Source organism: Athene cunicularia (assembly GCF_003259725.1).
Source record: "Athene cunicularia isolate RWA chromosome 3 unlocalized genomic scaffold, athCun1 chr3_part1, whole genome shotgun sequence".
NCBI lineage: Eukaryota > Metazoa > Chordata > Aves > Strigiformes > Strigidae > Athene > Athene cunicularia.
This window is the reverse complement of record NW_020799097.1, coordinates 71,938,831-71,957,526: the sequence shown is the minus strand read 5'-3', so window position 1 is coordinate 71,957,526 and position 18,696 is coordinate 71,938,831. Positions and strand designations below refer to the sequence as shown.

At 34.6% G+C, this 18,696-nt stretch overlaps 1 protein-coding gene across 1 annotated transcript in view; it reads left to right on the top strand.

Moving 5' to 3' along the window:
* STXBP5 (syntaxin binding protein 5) overlaps positions 1-18,696 on the top strand; it is a 114,288-nt gene that overhangs the window by 80,612 nt on the left and 14,980 nt on the right. Inside the window, exons 21-23 of the mRNA XM_026844557.1 lie at positions 644-727; positions 6,844-6,909; positions 15,740-15,790. Of these exons, the coding sequence (XP_026700358.1) occupies positions 644-727; positions 6,844-6,909; positions 15,740-15,790 (201 nt within the window). The remainder of the gene's footprint in view (positions 1-643; positions 728-6,843; positions 6,910-15,739; positions 15,791-18,696) is intronic.

Here is an 18,696-nt window from a genome sequence, read left to right as displayed (position 1 = left end):
TTAGTGTTGATTGCATTATTTTGATTTAGAATAAAGTCCAGGTAAGTTCTTTAGGTAATATTTTATTCAATTGAAGTGAATGCTGTAAGATGTGTTTTAATAAATCATTGGTTTGAGAAAGATCCAGGTTGGCACCATTCAGCTTATTTCACTGAGGAAATCGGTCCAAAAATCATTAATGTGGAGCAGAACATGCACAGTTTGTATCCGGTCAGATAAAATATTTTCCTCTAATAAAACCAAACTTTATTAAGTATACTTTTTAGGAGAGAAAGATATAACTTTACTGGTTGACTGTGTTAATTCCCCTTGTGAGTGAAAGGCTTAAATTTTGCTTCATGCATTTACATTATAAACCGCCCTTTGGAGTGTTAAACCTTACTTGCTTTGTTTTCCTGGCTTTTGTTGTTTTAATGTGTTGGATCTGCATAACTCTGTGTCGAAGGTGTTCATGAATGAAGTCTTTTTTGCTTGTGAATATGTTACATGAAATCATATATTTCTTCATCTTACATTTTAATACTAACAATCTGCATGGCAAGAGCATTTTATAAATCTGGTTATACAAGTTATTCTGCTGGCTTTTCTGTCTCAAATGTACTGTTAGTGTCTTCGTCTTTCCTTTTCTCATTGCTTCATAAAGGTATGCTGACTGTGGCTTCTTGCATGTGCGGCCTTTCTAACTTATATTCAGAGTCTGTGAAAAAGCTTCGCACCTCTTATATAAGTAAGTCATCTCATGGCAATAAAATATTTTTGAACATTTTAATTTAATTTTTAACTCGTTCACTCACCATAAATATTTTTGTTAGTCCTTTCTAAGTAATTGTTTTAGATGCTATTATTAAACCATGACCCATGTATTGTATTTCTTGCTCATGGCATCTTTAAAAGAAACTTGAAGGAAAAAAAGCAACCATCATAGTCTCTGTATCTTGTGTGTTTTAAATAAATATCAAAAGGAGATCCTGCCTCAAAAGTTACTGATGTCTACAGTCTCAAGATATCTTACTCACCAAACTTAGTGTTCCTTTGAGATCTGAGGTTAAAAGCTTCCCTTGCTTGGTCCCTTTTCTGGCACAGAAAGCTTCAGAATTTTAGTGTTAATTGATTATTAATTTTTATTTACTATTATTAATGAGAATAATAATATTTCACATTGTAGAAGATAGTGATTTATGTGTTACAAATGAAAACTTAGTTCTACAAAGATGTTTTTCATAGGGATTAAGAGTGGAGGCGTTTGTGTATTGCACAGCCCTGTGGGTTTTTCAAGCAGTTTTGAAACTTGGGTGCCTATGAGAGGAAGGTTGCTCATGAGAACTGTGGTTTAACTCAAGGGCTTCTCTGACTTAATCATTCACAGCATCCAAGAACTTGAAGAACATAAAGCTGACTTTTAGAAGTATAACATTGTTCCTTTCCCTAGGATGATATTTTTTTCTAGCCTTTGGACAGAGGTAGATAATCTCACCCCAGATTTTACTGAAGGAGAGTAGAACAGAATGATCTGGAGTTTAAAATAAAAAGAAAAAAAAAGATTGTAGTCTCATTCTGCTTGTTCTGCTTTTTTTTTTTCCCTGAACAAGAAAAAAGTGGTACATGTGGTAGAAGGCAGGCTCAATAGCCAAATATTGCTTTCTGTATAGTCTTCCATCCTGTGCTGCTAAGGGGGGTGTCACGGTTTAATCATGGCTGGCAGCCAAACACTGCACAGCTGCTTGCTCAACTTCCCCCACCCCAGGGAATGGGGGAGTAAGTTGGAAGGGTAAGAATAAGGAGACTTATAGGTTGAGATAAAAACAACTTAATCAAAAATTTAAGAAAATGATAATAGTAATAATAGAAAATACAAACAAGTAATGCATAATGTGATGGCTCACCACCTGCTGACTGATGACCAGCCTGTTCCCCTTTCCCTCAGTCCCAGGGAAGAATGAATCCTGAAATCATAATGCTGGAAGTGAGTGAGCTTTTCCCAGTCAACCCTCTTCTATATACTGAACATGGATATGGAATATTCCATTGGCCAGTTTGGGTCTGTTGCTTTTGCTGTGCTCCCTCCCAGCTTCTTGTGTACTTGCACCTGGGCAGGGGGTAGAAGTTGAAAAGTCCTTGATTTCTTAGCAACAACTGAAAACATAACATTCCTCTCATACCAAATCCCATGCTGAATCCAAAACACAGCACTGTTCTAGCTACTAAGAAGGAAAAAAAAAAGCTCTGTCCCAGACAAAACCAAGATAGGGAGAAAGGGAGCTAGGCATAAAAGAAATGCCTCCACCTTAATATGATACCGTAATAGAACTGAAAATAAGGGTCTGCGACTGATTTGATATTGTGAAGGGAAGCAAAAGATGGGCAGAAGTCCCAAAACTGGTTTCTGAAGCCAACAGTTGTAAAGCTGAACTTACCTGGACTATTTAATTTAGGAATAGGTAAAAACAGGTTTTGTACAGAAGTTAATTTCTTAACCATGTAGTTATTCTCTTTCCTTCCACCATCCTGACAAAATACCCTGGTTAGCTGAAACTAGTCGTCTTAAAAACTAAAAGTAATTTCTCAAGTTATCCTTCAATAATTTTAATTTTTTGTAGTTCTTTCAATGTATGTGTTGCCCAGACTTAATAGCATAAATAATAGAGCATTATTACTGTGTAATTTTCCACAATGTCTGTTATATTAAAGAATTATCCTTTGCTATATTTATTACAACTACAAGAGTTAGAACACTTTTAGATTTGCATTGTCCCTTTCTTGACCATTAATATCAGCATTTAGTGACTTCAGAAATGCAGCAAACATATGCTTCCTTGGTTTTATTTTGAAAGATATGCCTTCACTTAATTCCTTATCTTTAAAATGTTTGTATTTAAATACATCTAAATTATTTTTTCTACAAATAAGACATTTTCAACTACTGCACAGCTCTAGCTCTATCTTCAGGGAGTATTAGTACTTAATTTCTAAATATTCCTAGAAAAAGTGCTTATGTATTCAATGTGGTTTTAGAGAAAATATTTTTTTTAAAAAGGACTAGCCTATGCATACATTCCGATGTGTTCTTGATTAATTACATTGAGGTTCAGACAGCATGCAACTCAGCAGCATATTGTTAATTTACATGGTATTCCAATATCGGCAAAGCCAAAAAAAAAAAAAATATCAGTATAGAGGTGTGTAAGAAAACATCGTTCCCTATTACTCAACCACTTATGCAGATTTTGCCCCCCAAAAGGCAGTAAGAACTGTTCCTTTCTTGTTAAGAACCCTGCTATTCTGTATGTTCCAGCATAAAATGTCTATTTAATACATCATCAATATCTGCTTACATATTTATAATTTAGTAAATGGCATGTCCTGGTTCAACCAACTGAAAATTTTAACAAGACCTTTTTACAAAAAGTTCACAGAGTAAGAGTTGCATTACCTTCTGAAATATGAATGGAAATGTGAGATTTTCCCTTCACTTGTGTTGCAAGAATATGATGTATGTTTCTGTCATCTTATTTTTTTTCTACTCAGAAAAGAAATTCAGATTCCCGTCTTAAAGCAGCATCTATTTAGAGACAAGGCTCTCTACACTAGCTAGACTGTAAACTGTCATTTCAGGCTAGCTCAACAGATACAAGCTCCCAGTTGGGATCGTGTTTTGGAATTTATCAGTGATTCATACCAGGTATATTACTCACATGTTTTGGGTGGTAATTTATAGTTTGTGAAGCATGCAGTATATGTGTTTTGTGAAGGCCTGCTAGACAGTGTCATCAGGTGCTTCTCAAGGACACCAATCTTAACTCTTGCAACTTACTATTGGCGGGAGTTACAAGATCTTATGTGACTTCTCAACTAGTACAATGTAATACAACTTCTTATAAGTTAGTATTTCTTAGTTCTGCCAGAGGCAGTTTAGGATTCTGACAAAATAGAAGCAGTTCTTGCATGCATATTACTTTTTTTGGTATATAATAAAAATGGCCTTTATTGAATGTAATCTACAAGGGATTTGGAACTGGAGTTGAGTTAAACCTGCAGAAAATACATGCCTAGAACTCTTCTGGAGTTGCTTATTCTAGTTGTTTTCCCTATCCTCTTTCTGTCTGAACTGGCTTTGGACATGAACTATTTGAACGTTTAGCTTGAATGTCAACTAAACGAGACCAACATCAGCTGTGTCTAGGCCAAGTCCAGAACTGAATCAGAAAGTCTGATTGTTGGATTTGGGAATATTTGACTCGGTTTTACAGGTTAATTGTTTCTAATTCTACCTTTCACATCTTCATATCAAGCTAGTTCTAGTTCTAATTTTTAATTGGACTGGTTTCCAGGCAAGTAGTAGTTTATTCAGAGATTTTTCTGCCTAATGCTTATGTGAAAAACTGATAAATGTCTTATGAAACTTCCTTTGTAAATCAATTAATTTCAGCTGTAATTCTAGAGAGTTTTGAAAGCAGCATGGTAATTTTCATGTCTTTAATGGCATTATGTAATTGGAGTCATTTTGGGGCTTTTCAAATTTCTTGCTACTAGAGTTCAGAGACATAGGCTGAAAGCTTATTTGAAGGTTACTTTTCCTTGTATTTGTGTTCCAGCAGGTTGTATTCTTTGCAGTTGAAATGGCAACTCTTGCATCAATTTGCTTTTGTAATCCATAGCAATTAGCACATATGCTATGTAATCCTGAAACCAGAGAACTTTTCTAGGAGAGCTGTCTTGCTGCCAGTGTGCATGCTGCTTTTATCAGGGTACCTGGGGTTTTAAGATGAACAGCAGTAACAATTGTTACACCAGATTCTTTGGTCATGGACAGATCCTCATAGTTCAGACTTAACTCAGAACATTCTTCTTATCTGTTTAGTTTAATGCAGTCATAGTTAAAATTACTTTTTATCTATTCCTGTCCCTTCTTTTTTCTCTTAAATTATAGCAGTGATGGCTGTGCTTAGATTTCCAAGGTTTGTGTGCCATGATTGTCATAATGCACACGTAATGTTCTATGGGATAGATCTTATCTAATGTATAAAATTAGTGCATAGATCTATGATGAGAGAGTGTTTTGGGGGGTTTCTGTTGGATCGACTGATCTGAGTTATTTCTTAAGATGTTTATTAATCAAATTGTAGCCTCAAGACTTCTTACAAAGAAATCAAGTTTGCAGGTGTGTGGCTTCGTTCTTCATAGGAAAACTAGTGTGAGAAGTTACACTTCCTATGAAGATAAAGAAGCAAAATATTTACAGGAAAGAGGAAATTAAGTTCCTGAACAGCGTGTTTGGATTTATTCAGTTTGGCTCCTGAATGACTATGATCTAGAAACAGAAATGTTTCTAAAAGCACAGCACAGGTTTGTCCTCCAAGCACTGCTACTATCTAAAACTGTTTTGCTTGTAGGGAGAGCAGCATCTGGATTTTTGAAAAATCTTTTTACATAACCCTGTCTAGTACAAAACATTTACTCTCATGCATATTTAAAACTCTGGTGCTTTCAGATGTCAAATCATACCTTGTTAGAGAATACGTACCACGATTATCAATCCTAGTAATTGAGTTTTGAGGTTCAAGCTGTACATGCTTTTAGCAATCTTAAAAAATACTATTTTGCATAAATGAAACTGTGTGAATGCGACACTTCTAATGTGTTCCACATTGATAGAATATTTCAGGATAACTTTTTTCCTTTAAATGATTAACTTCTGGTTTAGTATTTGGAAACTTTAAAGCTTTGATAGAAGAGTAGTGCTGTTCCCATACTTTTTTGTCATCTGTTAACAAATATGTACAGATGTACTAGTGAGTGTATAGTACACAGCTGTATAGACAGGCTTTGAATGTGCAAGCCCTTGATGCCTTAGTCATACCATGACATCTCTCAGGCTTTTTGACTAGTTGAAATATTTGTGTGCATGCAAAACCCTTTCATTTTAACAAATATTTCTTAACTGTTAACTGTTAAGTTTCCGTTAGTACCACATCATGAAATTTCTGTAGGAAAACTCTAAATCTAAAATTAAAGATCGCCTTAAAATATCAAAAAAAATCACTTTTAATCATGGACAATCTTGACATCAGTTACTTGTCAAAAAGGATAATAGGAAAATTCCTTGTATGCTTCTAGTTAGTGCTGTAGAATAATACTTAGGATGCTTATGAGGCAACTTCCATTTTCGGCATCTGTTTGTGGACTCCTATACTTTACTTCCTTCACTGGAATGGAAGGACTGAGCTTTTAGATATTAATATACTGCAGTTATTCAAATGATCAGAATTGTTGATGTAAGAATTCAGTGAAATACCTCTATGCCAGGAAGAACACTTTCATAAGCACCCTAGAATTCTGTAAGTGACATCAATAAGGAGTTTTGCTGTAAAACAAACTTGGCAATGCAGCAGCAAGTACAAAGCATGTCACTAATAGTGGGAAAATAATTTGAAAAAAAGCCCCTGTAGTTTCACACATCATACTGCACACATGGTTGTAATCTTCAAGATCCTATTTCATCCTTCTTGTGCAATTACATTTTTAATATAAACAGGATTTTTTCAAAACAGAAATTATATTTGTACTTAATATATTATCTGTAGTGTGTAAATAATTAACTGTTCTGATAATTCTGTCTTGCTGAAAATACAGTGTTTTTCATTGAAGTGTATTCTGTAAGGAAAACATTTAGTAGGAAGAAGTGACTCTACAGTCACTGTGGGTAATATCAGAACTAAAATTCGTTACTTTCTTTTTTAGCACAACTGGCTAGTTTGTAGATAATAAGAAATGAAGTACCTAACAGCAGTGGAAGAAAGGATAAAATAGCAGCTGTATTTATTATACACTGGTTTTGTGTTTCAGCAGGTCTTTGTGATATTAATGAAGGTACAATGGTGCCAGAAGACCGCTGCAAATCACCCACTTCAGGTAATCTTAACTTTCTCTGATCTCCAGCTTGTTATTTGCACAGAAGATGGCATGCTTTAATTCAACACTTACTGGTTCAGTAATTGTATAAAACCTGTGGTCTTCTCAGAAACTGTTTGAGCTGTCACAAATTTTGCTGTGTTGCACAACTGCATTTTTAAAATAAGGCTGATTTAAGAGATACAATAGGAATATGTCTTAAAGATGAGTGAAGAGAGGTATAATCTGAAATATTTATGCTTCAGGGAATGTACTGCACAAGGGATCTTTGAAACATTGATAAGAGATACAGATTCCTGTAATAGTTCATGTGATTGTGTTTCAGAGTCCTCAAAAGTGGTAAAGATTATTTCTGTAAAAAGAACTAGTTTATTTCTGCTTCTGTGTAAGTGGTAAATTACTATTTTATTTTTTTTAGACTCAGAAACTGGCATCCTTACAAAGTAGGAGTTCCCAACTTAACACTATCCCCTCCTGGGTTGTCTTTTTTTTTTTTTTTTTAGTTGCCACTACCATATGTGAAAGTTTTAAATAAAAGCTTCAGCAATATGTAGTACTACTTAGATTTTGTTTCATGTTGGCTGGTTGAGGCTATAGCCATGTAAATAATAGTATATGTCAATATCTAGTATTTGAGATTAACATTTCACATAGTAGATAAAAAATGTGTCGCTTATATTCATTATTACTCTGAAAACTTTTAAAGTAGTATGTCACTTTATCAGTTTCATTCAAAGCTGTACTCAAAGATAAAGGACAAAATTACAGGTTTGCTCAAGTATCTAAAGTAATATGAGCACCCTTTTAATTGTAGTGCAAAACGGTAAAGATGGATTCCTTTTCCAAAAGTAGCTTGTACCTTTCAAAGCCAAGTTGAAAGCATAACAAAATAAAATATCCTGTTTGTAGCTCTAGTAGAAATTTTAACATAAATTTTTATTTCTGATTTGGCAACTGCTCTGTTTTGATGTTAATTTTAAATGGTGCAAAATTCATCTAGATCAGTTGGTGTAATATTCTTTTTGACTTAACTGTTTCTTAGAGTAGATTTATCTATAATTAAAGCAAAATTTGGCTGAAAATTTTAATTAAAAAGATGTGATTTCATAACAAACCTATGTAATGCTAAGTATTGGCATGCTGAATTTGTCAACTTCAATACCATTTTTAATGCAAGCATTTTTTGCAGTGTTTAGAATAAAGTACATTTTTCCTATTTCATTTTTAAATATCAAGACCAATATCTGTAAACAACTTGGCTGTGCAGTGCTGCAGTTGGAGTAAATAATTTTGTCTGTCAAGATAGAGGAGAATTATCATTCTTACTAAGGTATTTGAATTTCACCCACTTAAAGTTCAAGCTAAGTTTGCTTTCTGATAGACTTCGATAAAATGTGTATAATGTGTATAATGAACAGATTAATCTACATCTTTTTTTTTTTTCATCCCTGCTCCAGCATCACTGCAATGTCAGCCCAAACCACTTCCACCTGGTACCACTAAAACTTAAAACAGTAATTTGAAATATGGGATTTCTTTCATAATTCGGAGTTGAAGTAAAGTAAAACTCACCATTTTCACTAACAGTGCAATGAAAGCAAGCCTAAAGATTAAAATCAAGATATAGATGGAAAAATCCTAAATTTAACAATTTGCCTTTCCTCTCTCTCTGTTTACCTCCTTCCCTCCCTCCTGTCTGAGTTGTGTTAGCTGAAGTAGGTTAAAAATGTATGCAATTAAGATATTTTTTTAAGAAGATCAATAAAGGAGGAAACTTTAGTATAGATGAACTCAAATGTCCTGAAAGGGAACAGAATTAAGGGGGAAAATCCTTATCCTGCAGAGGTAGAAATCAATCTCCAATTTATGAGTTGACTATCTGAGAAGATTGTTTTGAAGTTAGTTCATATTTGAATAAAGGCTGAAGTCTGCACTTGCACAAGCAATCAAAATCTTCCACCTCTTCAACCTTTCCATGCCCAGGTGAAGAGAAGTGGAAGCTAACTTCTGTTAGACTTCCTCCAGCGGGTGGTTAGACACTTGAGAGAACTGTGAAAGGGACTACCTATCTATGCAAGTTAGAGGAGTATCCTACAGTTTTAATAACATAGAACTACATAAATATTGTGAAAATGCAAGCGAAATAATTTTATCTCCTGCTTTTTCTACAGTACTTATTAAACAGTAATAAGCTTAGGCTCCTGGGGCATTTATCTGACTCATAAAACATTGTATAGCATTGTAAAGTGACAAGTTCTTGTGTTCATGAGTGTCAAAATGGTTACACTCTATTCTTATTTTACACTTCCACAATATAAAATCCAGTAAATTTGGCATTTTTTTAGTTGAACTCTGTTTTTATTTCATGATGTTGGTAAGCCTCAAGTTGTGTATAGCCCCCACAGGCTTATCACTGTTATGGATTTGGAAAAAATCCCAGATGTCTGCACTGGCTCTGAGTTGTCTGCAGGACAGTTGAACTGTGGCTCAACAGCAAGTTACTGTGTTGGAAAAAAAATAGATTTCCAAAAATTAAATTTATTCATATAGCAGTGTCCTGTGAGTCCTAATTTAGGTTAATCTTTGTGTCTGAAACCATGATTAGGACAACAATCTAATTATTCAATGTAAACATTTTATTCAATGAGGGAAATATTTCTAGCAATAAACTTGCTGCACTGTGCAGCATTGTACCTTGCATTATAATTTATGTGGTTAATCTTAATATGGCAGAATTCCTGTTGTACCAAAATAATTGGGACTTTATCTAGTACAGCTACAGAGAAGGCCAGTATCACTATTTGATATTTTAATACATCTTTGTATCTTCCTTGAACTGAAAGTTGTATTAATACATTGGTTTGTCAAAGATATATGTTTGTATATCTATTTCATTCTGTCTTCACTCATAGGTTCTGGTACACCAAACAATTCTGATGATGATCAAAAAATGAATAATTTTATAGAAAAGGGTACAGTATTTTTCTCTTCTATAGTTTTTTTTTTCTTCAGTTTATCTTTTGATACACGCAGATTGATTTTTTTATTAAAATATTATTTACAGTGAAGACCAAAAGCAGAAAGTTTTCCAAGATGGTAACCAATGACATAGGTAGGAACTAGAAAAATTCTGCTCTGTTCCTAATCCAGTGCCTTACTCTATGCAACACTAACCCAGCAGCAAAAACCAAAATAAAAATCAAATTTTGATGCATCAAGTTATTAATTTTTCATTCTTTATGCTAATTGGTAATTCTGTGGGCTGTTTCTCTACTAAATATGCTGGGCACAATTTTTAAGAAAATCAAGGATACTGGTGGTTCAAATTCTCTGATTCTACAATTGCACTTCTCTATTTTCTGGATGGGTGAAATTCTAATCCGTACTAAGAGTTCAGTCTATGCAAGTCACAACATTATTCCACTACTTCTGCAGAGGTACACTCTCTTTGAGGACATGTGGCTGATTTAATTTCTTTTTATGTGTTGTATTCATAGCCATATGGTCAGATTTCCATGTTACTATGTTCAAGATAGAGGTAGTATCATGTTTTTATTTAATCATCTGGAAGAGGACTTGCTCATATAAGTACACCACTGTTCCAGAACTGCATTTATTTTCCTGCATCTAGCAGTGACGCAGTGCCCTGCCAGCTCCAGACTTGTCTTAACAATTTGGTGATGAAATTGCCTTGGAATATGTTGTATACAGGTAGATTGAACCCTTTTTATGATTGGAATGGAAATTAACTCTGCTTCTGATAACAGTATCATTAAATAAATGAAGGCAAGAGGCTGTATGGTTTAATTTTGGGAAAGGGACTCTTCTTCCTTAACTGGGATATGGTTATTTTAATTTCAGAATTGCCGTGTTGATGGTTCATTTTGTTTTCATTTAGTATGTTAGCATGTCATTGTAGAAGGATTTCATTTTAGCTCTTTAGTCAGATCAAAAGGTTGAAACTACTTCATATAGTAAAGCTGTTTGCTATACTACTGTTTCATAGGTTGTTTGGAACCATTGGTTAAGATCAGGGAAGAGGAGATTTCTTTTCCTGTAGTGTCTCTTTGATTTGCTATTTGGGAATTTAACTTTTCTCCTAAACCATTAATACCTTTCATCTCAATTCAGGGATTGAGAAGAAACAAAATTTGATGAGATAAATAAAAGTGTGATGAAGTCGCTTTAGAATCTGAGGTACAGAATGAGGAAGAGCAAGAATATGCCCTTTTCTCAGTACTATGTTGAGCCCTCCTTTCAGTGGTAACAGAAATGATAGGGAAGATGGCTTCTGAGACAGCAGAATCTTGAATATAATTCAAGAAAGCAAATGGCTATCAATAATACAGTATATCAATTCATCTGTAATTTTTTTAAAAATATCATTTACATGAGTATTGATTGATATGTTCTCTTAAAGGAAATTCAGTCTAACTAGAAACATATGTTCAGTTCTAATGAGAACAACACTTCATCTTGTGCATTATATCAATGCCTGATGATGAGGTAATGTTTCCCTTTTGTCCCAAAGCAGTCTCTTCTGAACTTAAGACACCCTGTGCAAAAAAACAGTACGCTTGAATGCGACCTAATTATTTTTTTCACTTTTTTTAGAGTAATGTTACAGTATTAATAAAACATGCTAATTACAATTCTATAGAATTAAACATCTGTTTCAGCTTGGAACTTTCAACTGAAAGTATTGTGACTGTTTTTCACAGTTAAACATTATTTACAAGTAATGTATTCTTCAGGGTGTAAGTTAAACGCAGAGTTAATTGAGACAATAATGCATTTGACATGTAATTCGTAAGTGTCTCCTAGTCAGCCCATACTGTGATTTGTGTAACTTGCACAGTTTATTGGAAGTTTAAAGAAACTTAATTATTTCATCTGCACTCTGTTAGAATTTTGAGTTGTTCTGTGCTGTGCACTGAATGGATTTTTCACTGCCATGTTTTCTACACCACCTCTGGCATGTTTACTCTGCATGGCCTTTCTGAACTTACATTCTAAGATCTTCCACAAAAGTAAAATACTTCTTACTCAGTGTTAGTAGTTGCATGGTTTTGCATTTCATTGTTTCAAACTTGAATTTTCAACTAAATGTGAATGGAAAATTAGTTTGTAAAGTGTATGTGTCACTGTCATTAACTTCACCGTGCTGTATGAAACAAATTGTTTAACTGTGTTCACATGGATAAATTTGATGTATGTAGCATGGTTGTAGCTCTTTGCACTGGCATTTAGTGCAGCTGGTTCAAGTTTTTTTCCATTCTTTGTTGATGTGTGAAATATAACCTATCCAATTGATTGCAAAACAGAACAAGAATTATTTACACTGATAATTTCAGTTGCTGTTAATATCACTCTTGTGGTTTTTGTCACGTGGGAACAGAGTAAGGGAATACTGCTTGCAGAATGCAAAGTAATGACAGGGCTGTAAGGTGGTAACATAATACACATGCATTGAGAAATACGAAGCCGTTGACAATTTAATCATTTTATTACAACTTATATAGAGACATCTTAATTTCTACAGATTTCTATCATTAGTGGCAATATCAGACAAGGATTCTTGCTTCATTAAAGGATCAAAACCCATCTAGGACTGCAACAGTAACATAACGCTTCAGCTTTGCCAGATATATCTATGAAGATACTCAAACCGATGTGTCATACATTGTAAAGTATCAGGTCAGGATAACCCACTGCAAATAAAATGTATCTATTACTTTTAAGCCACAGCTTCCTACTGATAGCTTAGACATGTCTCAGCCTTCAGGTTTTCTTCAGGAGTTGGTTGAGCCTGCTATGGTGAAATATAACATGCTGTTCACGGTGACCTTTTGTATTTTAACACCTTCACCCTCAAGCCTGATCTGTGAGAAATCTTCAAAGAATCCTGAATGTTGGTTTTGGGCAGTTCTCTAATATCATACTTTTATACGCTACTTATTTAATTACATATATTATCAACAGAGAGAATCTTTGCATGCCTGTGTATGACTCTAGGTTTTCTGATTTAGAGGAGTATTAAATGTAGGTGTAACCACAGGCAAAATAGTCATTGTTGCTTTGAGCAGCAGTATACTAGGAAGTAAAACGGCTTCCCAGTCTCTGCCTCCTTGACTCACACCAGGTACAGACGGGTAGTCTTGGCTGTAAATGCTGCAGCAACTACCACCACACCAAAAGAGGTTTTAAACTCTGGTATGACAGCTACTACTTGAGATCGGCCACACCTATCAGGAGCAGTCACCATCACCTTTGCCTGGTTGTATAACTGGAGTAAAAATCTTGCCATTGAGCACTCTGTAGTTCTCTCTCTTTTCCATTTCTCTGATTTATCTTTTGTGACGTAGTTGTCTAGCATGTTGCTGGTTTTCATCTGAGGCACAGCAAAACTGAATTTTCCAAAATTACTGTAAACTGTAAGCCAGATACAAATACAAGCAGGTATTTTTATACTAATTAATATTAGTTAAAAACGTCCTAGCTGGCAAAATATTCCTATTTTCTCATTGCGTCTTTAGGCACTTCTTTCTTTAAACACAAGATGGCACTACTGCTACTTAAATAGGTTCTTGTTTCCTATTTACATTTGAATTATTGAGGGTTTTGATACAACGTACATTTTGAAATGTTTTTTTGGTGGTTTTTTTTGCATAACACATTAATTCACGATTTCTAGCAGTGACATCCTTTTTAACAATCCATGTACCCTCTTGTCCTATTAATGAGGCATAGTTCAGAGTTTATAGAAAATGATGTCTGACAAATTTCTTTTACCTTATCAACCTAGTTCACACAGCTGGCCTTTCACTAAAAAACAAAAAGCTAAAACTGTGAACTGACTCTTAGAATCCAATGTATTTGCTCTACTTGTTATTACCTGCTATATTTTCTGTTACCTACTATCTGGGGGGGTGTGTGGAATGGGACAGGGGGACAGGATGGGACACAGTTTTCTCCAAATTGTTGAAGTTGTGTTAAACATTTGTGTTTGAAAAGCCAAAAGTGACCACTCAGGTCTTTAAAGTGACTAAGTACATTAATCATGGCAGATGTTCACACATGGTAAAAGCTGTGAAAAGCCAAAGATAAATTATTTTCTGTGCGCATACTTCAGCTTTTGTTCAGTATTTCAGCTTTTATGATTTATGTGTCTAATACAGAAAACAAGTCTTATGATGAGGAATGCCCATCTTGTAACTGACAAATCCAGATGAGGTTTCATTATCTCTTTTCAAGCTGATGTAAACTCAAGCTGAGAGCAAAAAAGATGGGTTCCTGGTCACTATTGCTGTTTTGTACCATGGTTTTCTGCTTGTATAGCTGAGCTGTGTTCTGAAACAAGAGTTGATCTTGTTGAGAACCCTTGGCAGAAACTTCATTTAGATGAGTTTTGGCCTTGCCATTAAGCTAGACACATGCCAGTGTGAATGCAAGTGTAAGGGTAGAAAACATGTAGTCTGTCTTTTTTAGTTTCAGCCTGCACTAAGTTAAAGTGACTAGCATTTTAGTCTGAGAGTAAGTAATGTCAGTTTAATTTGAATAAGGCATACTTTGTAACATTGACACATGAAGGAAATTAGAAGAATATTTCTGGAGTCTTATTCTCAATTTTTTATAATGTGTGACAGGAATAAAACTGTTCAACTATTCAGATAACTAGCATTTGCAGTATTGATGAGCATAATTGATGATACAGTGAGGTATTTCACTTTTTGAAGGAATAGAAGTAACAAGATTTAAATCACATGCTGTTCTTCAAGATATGTGGAAAACAGAATGATTTATTTTTAAATGATAATTAGAATAAGCTCCATTTTTAGCAGAAAGAAGCAGCAAGATTAAGGCCACTTTATGGCTGGTATCCATTACAAGGTACTCCATAAGTAGGCTGTTCTCAACATCTACTTTAGGTAGAGAAGTATTACCATTACAAGACAGTGAAGAATTAAATGGTATATCAAAATGCAAGAATTTGTCTGGGGAAAAAATTCAGAGTCTAGCCCTGGTCTAGTAATTAAGATACATCAAAATTATTCCCTCCCCAGTAATTCCTGAAAGAAAGATGGAAGAGGGATGTATGACTACTAGTTTCCTAGTGCAGCATTTGTTAGTATTGTACTGCATTTTAAATAGACCAGATTTCCATTACTATAAAGAGAATTTTCCAAGTCAGGGGTGAGTTCAAGTGCTATTTTTTTACTTCAGTATTTTCAAAATTATACTATCTTTTGTTTGATAGTGTTGCAAGTGTTTGTTTGTATGCTGTTGATTTTATAATTATTCTCTGTAACATCATTCTTCTAAGATTGCAGATTGTGTATCAGATTACTAGCTTTTTACACATGTGTATTAAAGTTTTAGTGTAACTAAAAGTTCAGCTCCTTTCTATTTTAAATATCTCAGGTTTGATCAGGAAATAGGGCAGAAGAGGGGATAGAATGTTAACTTTATGTAAACTTCAGTGCACCTTCTTGCAATAGCCAATAGTCTGTTTTCTGTCCTCTCACCTGAGGTGGTAAACCTTGAGGTTGAGCCAAAGCAGAGTTCATCCAGTCAAGTTCTACCTGAAGCTTGAAGAGAAATGAAGCTTGGCAAAAGTAATAAAATTATGTATTTGGGGATTTTGGTATCTTCCATGTTTTACTTTGCACCATTCCCTTGTGGAAGCGAGGCTCTGCTTTAGTAGAAATCCTGTTAAGTACTGCAATTAATGTAATAAACAATGATATATTAAATATTGGGAAAGAAGCAAATAAAGGCCAGCAGAATCATGTTTATTCTTTTTAAAAAAAAGATATACTTCACTTTTCAGCAAAGATGTCCAGGAAGCTAAGTTTGCCAACTGAGTTAAAGCCTGATTTAGGTAAGTTTACATAGTTGACTTTATTTTTACTAAAACTGTTTTATACAATGCAAGTACATTAGAGTCCTAAATTATGTAAACTATGATGACTTTGTTGCATTTATCTGAAGCGTAGACCTAAAATATTCATTCCACTCTTGGGGGGCTCTCAGGCATAAAATGACATTTCTGTCAACATAAGGTAAGCCTGCAAATCTAGTACATGGCTTATCGCACTTTCATCATAATTTTTAAGCCTCTGTCATTCACTTTCAGTAGTGCTGTGATAGCAAAAGCATGAATAAACAGGTAATGTAAGGAAAACTGCTGCCTGTTTAGAACCATCTGATACATTTTAAATTGAAAAATAAAATATCTTAAGAGTAACAGGATATGTTGAGGTCCACTCAACAAATAGTTGGACAGTTTTACAAATGTTAATTGTCTTGTGACCACTCTCTCTAAATGAAAGTAATCTCCATCTGTTTGGATGGATGATCAGTCTGAGAATTTCAATTTGCTTGAGAAAGCACCATAACTTTTTATATAAGAATCAGTTCAGTTGTGAGGTCTGCAGTATCATTATATTGCAAAACTAAAACAGCATACAAATGAGTAGATTTATTATTTATTTGAGTACTTTGACTGCCAGCTTGTAGATCAGATCCAGCTCCCCTGTCTTGTTCTCTAAAGATGATGGGGGACAGCTGTGGACCTACGCAGTAGATGCAGCCTGAATGTGAAAGCTGCCTGCTGCAGTTTGCTCCACCACCTCCAGCAGAATTGCTACCACAACCCCAGCAGAAGAGAGACCGAGATCAGACTGGCAGTTGCAGAACTGTGTATTTGATAACTGCTATCAGCAAGGAAAGAGCCTATGGCACCCTGGGATATCCTGAAACTGAGCTGGACCACCCTGACTTACAGTTTATAATTGCAGAATGCTCCACTTGGAGAAATGTGAAGTTGGAAGGAACCCTCAGAGATCCTTTAATCCATTGCTATGGCAAAGATCCAGATGCTCACAATTTAGCCTCTGATCTATTCATGAGCCTCCAATAAATAAGTTTTTAGAAAAAATCCGTTACAGAAAGTTCCAATGTTTTATGGTCAGACTAATTTCCTGTTAATCTTCCTTGCTTCCATTTTTATTTTTTCTTGTCCTTTCCACAATGAACAGGCATAACAAGTGCTCCTTATCTTTTTGTAGTCATCTTTTTATGCTGTTAAAAGCTGTCATCATATCTGTAATCTTCATTTTTGCAGATTTTTTCATAAAATTCAGTTCCTTCCCCTTTGTAGGTTATGTTGTCTAAATCGAGGATGGCTTCTGTTAATCTTCTCTGGACTTGGAATTTTTTTTCATCTTTCTAAAACTCTAGTGCTGAGAACTAGAGAGATTTAACTGTGGCCTTCTTTGCTTGAGAGAGCAGAAAAATTTGATCCGTCTTTTCAGTCTGTTTCTGTTCGTCCTTACTATGTTTACTAATGGCTTAGAGATTATTTCAGTTTAGGGTGATTTTTATCATACTTTGCAAACTGGAACACGTTTATACTTAAATATTATCCAATTCATTCTAATTCTACTATTTTACTCCCAGTTCTTTGATAACAATAAGTACTTAGAAGCGTTCTTTTTTTAAATGAAGACCAGAGAAAAGAGAATACTGAAATTCAGCATTTTCTGATCCTGAATGAGTTTCAGCATTTTCAGCATTTAATATTTGCTATTCTTTCTACAGAAATAATGGCGGTTTTTTGTCATCTCACTTCTGGTATACTCATCAAATAGTTTATACGTTCTGCGTTCTAATAACCTTTGGCTGGTTTTGCTTGACTTCGCACATGTGTAGGTATTGGCACTTAGATGCCTCATTTTGTTCTGTGTGAAATTTTTCTAGATTTTCAGGTCTGTAAATAACTTAGGCAATCAATCTTTTTTTTTTTTACTTCTGTCTTTTCTCCTAGAGGGATAGATTTCACATAGTGTACTTCAAACATTGCCTGTATTTTTTTTGTCACTTATGTGGCCATATCTACTAGCTCTAGGAGATAGCTGGAATGCCTTTCTCCCAAGGTCATTATCCTTATCACTTTTTTCTCCTTTCTTTCCATGGCTTCTTGAAACCTACTCTTCCATGATCTCATTCTTTCAAATTACTTTTCTGTCTTTAGATCTTTAACCTGCTCTTTTCCTCTCTAAATAGTCAAACCAAAATCCAAAGTATGTGCTTCTGTATTTATCCTCCACATTCTAAAACAGAAGTTATCCTGAACATACTCTAGGCTGCATTATACCATCGCTTTTTAATGTTGTAATCCAGATGATTAAAGTACCATTAGGTCCTATCCTTTGGTTTAGTTGCTCAAAAGAGCCTCATCTTTCCATCCTTCTGATGAAGTTGTGTGTAGTGGGTCATCACACTTGTTCCTTCCTCTTCATCTGAAACTAATTCATTAACCATAGATTCTTCCTTGACTTCAGGATAAATAATACGCACTAAAGCAGTTAAACTCTTTGCCCTCAGTTCTCTCTTCTGAATGAGTTGTCCACTCTCCACAATATGCCCATATTGTTTGGCAAGTTAATTTTTATGGTGTTTTTCCAGTCCATTACAGTGTTTCTGGAATTTGTACACATACTCTTCATATATTCAACCAGATTCAACTCAACAAATGCACATTTAATTTTATGCCTATTGCCGTTAACATATAATTATATTTAGACTGATTAATCCATGTTAGAGTTGGAAAAAAAGTAAGTTAGTAAATACTCAAGCCTGAAGAAACAAGCATCTTAAGAGTTTGTGGTCATTAGAAGAATTATAAAAACAAATAATTGTTTTCATTGTTTTACTCTGGATTTTATTTTTTTAAATGTGAAAACTTAGATGTCAGCATCTGAGTGGTTCACCTAGTTTCTTTCT